General features: G+C 56.1%; 1 protein-coding gene across 1 annotated transcript; it reads right to left on the minus strand.

The window, feature by feature from the left end:
* Positions 1-1,275: 1,275 nt before the first annotated feature.
* COPS9 (COP9 signalosome subunit 9) lies at positions 1,276-5,971 on the minus strand. Its single transcript, XM_081242748.1, has 3 exons — positions 5,845-5,971; positions 3,998-4,070; positions 1,276-1,539 (listed from the first exon to the last, which is right to left on the minus strand). Exons 1-3 carry the CDS (start codon positions 5,905-5,907, stop codon positions 1,502-1,504), a joined length of 174 nt encoding a protein of 57 aa, XP_081098874.1. The 5' UTR covers positions 5,908-5,971; the 3' UTR covers positions 1,276-1,501.
* Positions 5,972-8,643: the final 2,672 nt, after the last annotated feature.

The raw sequence follows: 8,643 nt of genomic DNA on the forward strand, positions 1-8,643 counted from the left end.
GGCAGGGGAGCTGATGGGGCACAACCACCGCTGAACGCAGGGACAACTCGGGACTGTCACCACACCCTTAACACGGTGAAGTGCCAGCCCCGAAGGGCCGTATTTACATAAACCTCAACTGAGCTGGCCTCAGGGCAACCACCTGCTGGCTAAGAACTCACCCAAATGCCCAGGTGCTCCCCACAGAACCTTCTGGGCCTGCTTTGAGGAACCTGCTGAGGAAACTTAACTGCCTGTGACTTGACCTCAAGAACAAGCAGATGTCTCTCCCTGAAGTCAGACCGTGCAGCTCGCCTGGAGGCCCTGTCACTCTGGCTGCAGATCTGAGCTGTGAGCCTGACACAGATGTAGCCCCGAATCCCGACACAGGGCAAGGCTTCAAATGAAGGGTGTTCCCAGTTTCTCCCAAGCTGGTCTTCCCAGGGACACCACCCTCGTGTCTGCCCCTTGAGCCGCGCTGGATGACTGGCCCTCCCTCCCAGGGGCCGAGCTCCATCAGGACAGGCCTGCTAAGTGGCAGAAGCCCACTCGGCACTCATGAGAAAACAGGCAGAGGAAACGTCTCGTTCTGTTTAAAATCTTACCTGGTCTTCGGTGAAAGGTCTTTCATGACCAGGCCATCGAGGTGCTCCGTTCGGCAGTTCTCACGGGGAAGGTCAGCACGTCCCAACTCATCTAAGTGGCTCTGCTCGACTCTGAGCTGTGGGGACCGATGAAGCCGTGTGCCCTGGGCCTTTCCTCATCGAAGAAACATTCTTCACTTCGAGACTGATATGAAATAGTAATCTTAGTGTTCACAAGCATTATCAATTGCTGAGCTGGACCAGCAAGGAACTTCCTCCGTAGGTGCTACGCTCTCCTTTGAGACGGACCAATGCACGCATTTCTCAGGTAGGAGGCGTCTCGTTCAGAGGCGTTATCGAGTTGCCCTGCTTCAAGCCTCAGATTTGGGGACAGCAGCTGCTCTGACATTAGGAGGGGAAACACGCAGCTATATGTGCCTCCAGGGGAGGGACGGGACCCGAGTAAGGTCTCTCAGGCACTTCCAGGAGCCGGCCTGCACCGCTTACGGGTCCAACACAAACACCACGTCAGCAACCGTGAGCTGTCAGAATTACTCAAGGCCACAAAGCAAAAAGTGCACCATGTATTTCTATGCTGAGACCTGTTTCTCTAAGCATGGAACACAGGCATGCATGTACACGTATGCACAAGGAGAGGTCTAGGGATTGTAATATTCACTCAAAAGTGCAAGCATTAAAATCACCCTGCAAGTAATAACATCACTTTTTTAATTGAAGTTAAGGACAAAAGGCGGTCACATTCAGAGATTAACAGGCCTCATCCAGATGGTTAAAACCATCTTTTCCTTCTTCGTTAACCATCTCCTAATTTCAAGTGACTTCCACAAGTTCTCCGGAACCATCTAAAACTGTCCTCTGAGGCGATCCACCACACCACGGCACGGCAAAGCCTGAGCAAACGCGCCGCCGGACACACCTCACTGGATATCATCGTCATCAAAGAGATCTTCAAAATCTACAAAATGAACAAAATCACACATTGATGGGGCACGCGAGGTCTACAGCTTAGGAAATAATTATAAAATGAGTTATAAGGTCATTCAAAACTAGAGAGAAAACAGTGAACAATCTGATAAAGGACTTTTCCCAGGACAGGCTCTCAATTTTATCCAACCGGGGCTCATACGGTCCAAAGGGACAGTAGTCCAGAGTGCACCTTTACTCTTGTTTCTATTTAGATGACAATCTTGAGAAATTGCATGAGGGCGTGTTCTGGACCACGTGGGTGACCCCCCACAGCCGTGACTGCGTGCCCGTGAGTACGGCCAGGGCTCTGCTCTGGCCAGCGCTGCGTGGAGGGCAGGGGAGGTGGGCTGAAGCTGCCTGAGGCTCGCAGCCGTGAGCGGGAAACTGCAGAGCTGGGGGAGAAAGGTGGGGGAGGGACAGAGGCCCCTGAGAACGACTCCCTTTAAGAGAGTCGGACCTAGAGTTAAGCTTGAGAAACACAGCCTGAGCCCCATTCCCACTAGAAGAAACGCCAGAAATTCACAGCGCACTGCATCCTGCGAGGGGGTCAAAGCCAAACTCATGGTTATTTTGTCCTTCTGTTTACTTCTCTGTATATTTTCTACATCCCCACCACGGGTTATGTGTTACTTTCACAAGAAGAGAAAAACCCACTCATGCGTACCATGCACTGAGAACGTGCAGAGTAAACGAAGAGCCAGGAAGAGGACGGGTCGGTCCCCACACCCCCGCTCCCCGGGGAAAGGCGGCACCCAGGCACCTCCTGCCCCGCAGTGGGCCCCCAGCCCCGCCCCACCCCCCGGACGGTCCCACTGGCGCCCGCCTCTCCCACCGCCTGGCCTGGCCTGGGGTCCCGCAGCTCCGCCACTCTCCCCCCAGCCCCCAGCCTTGCAGGTGCCGCCTCCTGAGAACTGCCTCAGGATGTGCCCCGGCAACCCTGCGCCCACCTGTCTGGGCTCTCGTCCCCGAGCTGTCCCGGCCCACCCCGTCCAGTGCTCCCATTTTGTAAACCACTGAGTGAGCAGAGCGAATATCGTTCAGGGTTTGAACTCCACTGCCTAGGGGACAACAGGCCATCAAAACCTATCTGTTCAATCATGAGTGCAAAGGACTAAGGACAAGTCCTTCCAAAGGCCGCTCGGCTTTCTCGCGGGAACGGCTTCCCGCACACCTGGGCCGTCACGACCTGCCGGGGCGGCGTCTGCTCGCCTACGCTCCTTCTCTTCCCTGCCGGACTCGGACTCGGACTCGGAGGGAGAAGCGCCCTCATCCGCTCCCATGCTCACCTGGCCTGGCGGCCTGGGTCCTTCTCACAGGTGCTCTGTCAGAATTAAAGGGCTGCTGGTGGAAATCACGTGACCTTGAACTCTAGAACACAGTCAACTGTCTCTAAGCCCCGGGCTGGCAGAGGAGGGGGCGGCTTGCAAGGAGACCATCAAAATATGAGTGGATCATGCCGTACTGGGGACCACACACCCCTACCCGGGTGAGGTCCTAGCGGTGGCTCTGCACCCCGTGCTCCCCACACCTGCTCCCCCGGAGAACTTAACAAACGTCACCCCCCTCAGTCCTGCGGGGACACTACCTGGGGAGAGCAGCTGGGCTCCCCGGGAAGGCTGCCCTCAGGCAGCAGCCTGGCTTCTCTCGTTAGGCAACAACTGCCTGAAAAGCAGCCAGATAAAACAACACGGGCTCAGGTGCCAGAGGGGCTTGGGGCCCCTGAAAACCAACACGGCAAGGTAACATCCTAGCTGCCACTAACTAGTGACAAAAGTTCTTTGTAGTGGCAGGCACCCTGGATGAAAGACGGATTATAAGAGATAAAATACCACTTAACTCTCCTAAGAAAGCGATCTTGTGTTTCTTATGATTTAACCCTTGGTAGGGATGAATATACTCTATAGGAGCAAGGCCTTAAGAAACCAGAAGGGAACACGAGAAGTACCCCCTCAAACGTATATGAAGATTTCCTGTAAAGTTAGTTTCTCACTGTTTATTTGGTAAAACTCCACCCATGTTCCTGAAACTAGCATTAAGCCCTTAAATGCGAATAGCTCCTGGTTTCAGAGAAAAGGGACGGGGAAGAACAGGAGTGTGGCTGCCACTCTGCACAGGCAGCCCAGGGGACAAGAACCCAGTGGAAAACAGGGAGAGGAAAGCAAACCAGCCATCGGGAGAGAGGGGAGACGAGAAAGCCAGACGGACCAGACCCTGCTACAGTTTCAGGTGTCCAAATGCACGTTCATGGCTCAAACGCAACAACTGGAACGTAAGACTGGAAGCTTTTTTCCCTCCTGAAAAACAGGGCTGCACAGCGTTCCAAGAATGGCACAGGATCTGGCCTTTACTGGTCTACGATCCAAGTCACTCATGTCACAAAGTTGCTCCACTGCGTAACTTGCAGAAGAAACAGATTACAACTGGCAAGCCAATCCCAGCGCCCTTACCATTAAAAAAGTCTGCGTGAACTGCCTTTTCATTGGCCGCCAAGTCCATCAGGAGCCCGGTGCTGCCTCCTGCCTGGGGAGGGAAAGGAAAGCTCACGTCAGCGGGGTTTTCCGAGAGAACGAGTGGTGTAAGTGCCACGCAGGCTGCACACCACTCCTGGGCAGAAAGTGTCCAGGTCGGAGACAAAACTTAGTCCAGGGGAAGGGCGGGAGTGCGAGCAGGGCTGGGGAGGCGGCATTCCAAGGAATTAAGGCGAGGGTCCCCTCAGGCCGGACGTCCTCGACTCCTCTCACCTTTTACGTAGAGTCCTGCCGCTGCCCCAAACAGCAGCACTGCTGCGCACACCTGGACAAGAGGCCCCGAGCGCGCGCAAAACTGAGCCTGACCACTGCTCTGCTCTGGACTGCTTCTGAGAGTTAAACCATTTCCCGTGAGAAACTGACCTGCTGACCTGGGGTTCTGGGGAGGGGGGCGGGGCCCTCACGGGCCTTCCCACTGCCACCACTCAACGGTGGCCGTAAAACAACGCCACAACCAAAGCTGGACAACGTGGCGAGGATTCTGAGCCTCTTTTAGAGTCCGTGGTGACAGCAGGCGCCCTCCCCTGCCCCGTCCCCACAGGAAGCTGTGCAGATTCTACCTGTGACACCGCTGCGGAGTTTGCGCCTACCTCCCTCTGGAGGCACTGCCTTCATTCAGATCCTCCTCGCGCCCCCGTCCCCGTTTGTACTGCCCCACTCTCTCACCCCAAACCCTCCAGAGCGACGGCGCCGCGAACCAGTCAGACCCGTCGCTCCGCACCTTAAAGCCCTCCAGCGACTCCACGCTTGCCTAAGGCAGTGCCTGGAGCACAGGGCTGAGAAGCAGGGGGTGAGTGCAGGTGCCTCGGGACTGGGGTGCAGAGAGCTCACCTGTCCCAGGACGGCTACAGGCGAGGCACCATCTGCCCCCCAACCCCGCCTGCCCTGCTCCATCTCATTCCCGCTCTCCCAGGCACAACCTGCCCTCCCCTAGACCCTGCAGGCCTCGCTCCCGATCCCGCCAGGCCTCGCCCCTACGCCCCAGCGCGCCGCCAGCATCTGGCTGCAGCCAGCTGCTCTCCTAAGCCTTCGCTGGGCCACCCCAAAGCCCGAGGGCTTCTATCAACCCGCACCGCCTTTTGATGCACTAAAAATTGGCAACCAGCGTCTCTCTGTGCTCCCGGGACGTCCAGGAGCACACAGAATGGGTCTGTCCCCCCTGAGGTTTGAGAAGGAGAAATCGAGGTCCGGACCCCGCGGAGCCGGCCTGACACTCCGAGCTCCCACCACCAACACCAGACAGGAACGCCCTGTGCCCAGAGGATGGGGTGACACAACGACCCTGCGCAACTGCGGGAAAGACCCGGGCCCCGCACGGAGCATGGACCTGCCAGGCGCCCCTCTCCCCCGCTCCGCGGGCTGGCGGCCGCTTCTTTCCCAAGGGCCGTTGGTCAGCAAAGCTCTCGTCTCCCCTCCTCCCAGACGGGGACTCGCCCCCGCCGCGCCACAGCACGCCATCCCAGCCGGGGCCCACTTCCTCCCCCAGCGCCTGGCACGAGCTCAACCCCGTCCCCGGGGTCCCCACCAATCGCCCCTGCGGGGCTCCAGGCCGCGGGCACCGACGCTCACCGCAACCCCGGCCCGTAGCCATCCCGGCCGCCACCTCACTGTGTTCCCGGAGGCCCCATTCTCTCGCCCGAGTTAGGAACTGCCGGGACGGCGAGCGCGCCCGCGCAGGCCGCCGCCTTCTCTCGCCCCAGACCCGGCCCGCGCCCGACAGCTGGCCTTGGCTCCGCTCCCGCCCGGCCCGGCGCCGCCCGCCTTACCTCGTCCAGATCCACGTAGGGCCCCGCGCCCTCGGGAAACATCTCGTCCACCGCCGGCTTCATCTCCGCCTGCAGCTCCGGCGTCCGCGACCCACTTCCGGCCCGCTGACGCCCTCTTCCGGTGCAAGTCCCGCCGTGGCAAGTCTAGATGCGAGAGGACGGCCGACTCTATGGTTTTTCCCTCTCCCCGCCCCCCCCCCCACCACCACCATCTGGCAGGTCTAGCCGCCGGAGGACCTTCCACGCTATGGTTCCCTCCTCCATTAGTCGGGGCGGGCAGGACTGGCCTGGTTGGGGCTGGGGTGGGCGGGGTCTCCGCGTGGCTGTCAGCACACAAGGGAAGCTGCTCTGCGACTTCACCGCGGCCACAGACAGTTTGGACCTAAGGGTGTGACACTGACAGATGCCCTGGAAATACCCATTAAAGATTATGAGTGGGTAACAGAGTAAAAAGGCAACCCACAGAATGGGAGAAGATATTTGCAAACCATATATCTGATAAGGGATTAATATACAGAATGTACAGAGAACTCCTAAAATTCAACAACAGAAAACAAGGAGTCTGATTAAAAAATCAGCAAAGGGGCTTCCCTGGTGGCACAGTGGTTGGGGGTCCGCCTGCCAATGCGGGGGACGCGGGTTCGTGCCCCAGTCCGGGAGGATCCCGCGTGCCGCGGAGCGGCTGGGCCCGTGAGCCATGGCCGCTGAGCCTGCGCGTCCGGAGCCTGTGCTCCGCAGCAGGAGAGGCCACAACAGTGAGAGGCCCGCGTACCAAAAAACAAACAAACAAACAAATAAAATCAGCAAAGGACTGGAATAGACATTTATCCAAAGAAGATTTATAAATGGCCAATAAACCTATGAAAAGATGTTCAACATCACTGATCATCAGAGAAAGGCAAACCAAACCACAATGAGTTACCACCCCACATCCATCGGGATGGCTACTGTCAAAAACCCAGAAAATACCAAATGTTAGCAAGGATGTGGGGAAATTGGAACCCTTGTGCACTGTTGGTTGGAATGTAAAATGGTGCGGCTATTGTAGAAAACAGTATGGAGTTTCCTCAAAATTCAAACATAGATTTACCGTATGGTCCAGGATTCCACTCTGGGCATATACCCAAAAGAATTGACGGCAGGGTCTCGAAGAGATATTTGTACGCCCACGTTCACAGCAACATTTTTCACAACGGCTAAAATGTGAAAGAGCTCGGGTAGGTATCCATCAACATTCGAATGGTTGAGCAAAATGTGGTCCATCCATACAGTAGAATATTATTCAGCCTTTAAAAGGAAGGAAATTCTAACAGCTGCTCCACTGGGGATGAACCTTGAGGACATTATGCTTAGTGAAATCTCCAAAAGACAAGTACTGTATGATTCCGCTTATATGAGGTACGCAGAGTAATCAAATTCATAGAGACAGAAAGTAGAATGGGGCCGGGGGAGGGGGAGGGGGAGTTAGTGCTTAATGGGAAGAAGAAATAGCCTGGAGATGGATGGTGATGCTGGTTGCATAACAATGTGAATGCACTTAATGCCTCGCAAAAATAGTTAAGATAGTAAATGTTACGTTGTATGTATTTTATCATAGGTTTTTAAAAAGAATGTGAATGAGAGAGAAGTGAGGGCAGGAGGGAGAGGGGAAGGGATGGTGGGGAAGGAGAGCATGAGATATCTGAGCTACACTTTTAGAGGTAGGTAGGCTTGGGGGCTGGGCTGCCAGAGAAGTGGGGGTGGGGAGGGGGAGGGGGAGGGTGGTTCCAGGGAGACGGGAATTGGGCCTAGATTGAGCAGGGATTGTGGCCCCAGGTCAGGTGTGGGTGGACAGCGCAGGGCCAAGGGAGAAGGGAAAGTGACTGGCCGGGTGGGTGAGCCTCCAATGTCACCATGACACGAGTCACCCTAAGTGCCCGAGGGAAAGTCAGACCAGTGAAGCCTGAGTCCATGGTACCAGCCAACTCCCCTTCTGAGTAGTTTCAAAGCAAAGGGACCCCCATTCCTGTGGAGGGGTAAGGTCTCCAGGAGAGCGGGGCACAGAGTCTGCCCCAGGGGACACTGATGTTTATGGAGGAGCAGAACCAGGATAGTGATGTCACAGAGGTGGAAGGACAGGGTCGGACTGGGGGACCCCTGAGAGCACCAGGGGATTGGGGTTGTCGCTGGGTGATCACATCCAGACCATATCCTTTGAGAGTAAAAGGGACCCTATTGGTGACTGCTCCAGGACAACAGGTGTGGACAAAGAATGTCGCTGGCCGTATCAGTAAACAAAGGATATTGAGGCCATCAGGCTCTGCAGCGCGGCTCCCACCGTGCACCCTGAGGGGATTCAGGATGGAGGAAAGCAGGATCCTGGCCCTCAGGATAGTTAAGGTGCATATCAAAGGAATAATTTCAGTAAGCCCAGACGCTTGCATCTTCCCATACGTAGAAAAGCACTGAATTCATTAACTTGAGATGTCTGGTTTTCTTTAATTAGCAGGAATCTTTTGATGTCCCAACTACCTAGTCTTTTGGCAAAAACTATAGATCCTGGCTCCTCCCTTCCCTCTTCAGGACCATCCGATCTGAGAGGCTGTCTCCTGAGCTTAAGTCCTCAGTGTGTCTGCCAAATAAAACATAATTCTCAACTTTTAGGTTGTGCGTTTTTTTCAGTCAATGCGGGCATTGACTGCTGGGCACAGCGGGCGTGTGGCCCCCCAGGCCATCAGCGGCCGAGGCAGGGATGAGAAGACAGTGGCTGCCGGTGGCGCTTGTTGGTAGCCAGCATTGAGGGGTGAAGCCGGCTGAGGA

This window comes from Mesoplodon bidens (genome assembly GCF_964165515.1).
Source record: "Mesoplodon bidens genome assembly, chromosome: 8".
Taxonomy (NCBI): domain Eukaryota; kingdom Metazoa; phylum Chordata; class Mammalia; order Artiodactyla; family Ziphiidae; genus Mesoplodon; species Mesoplodon bidens.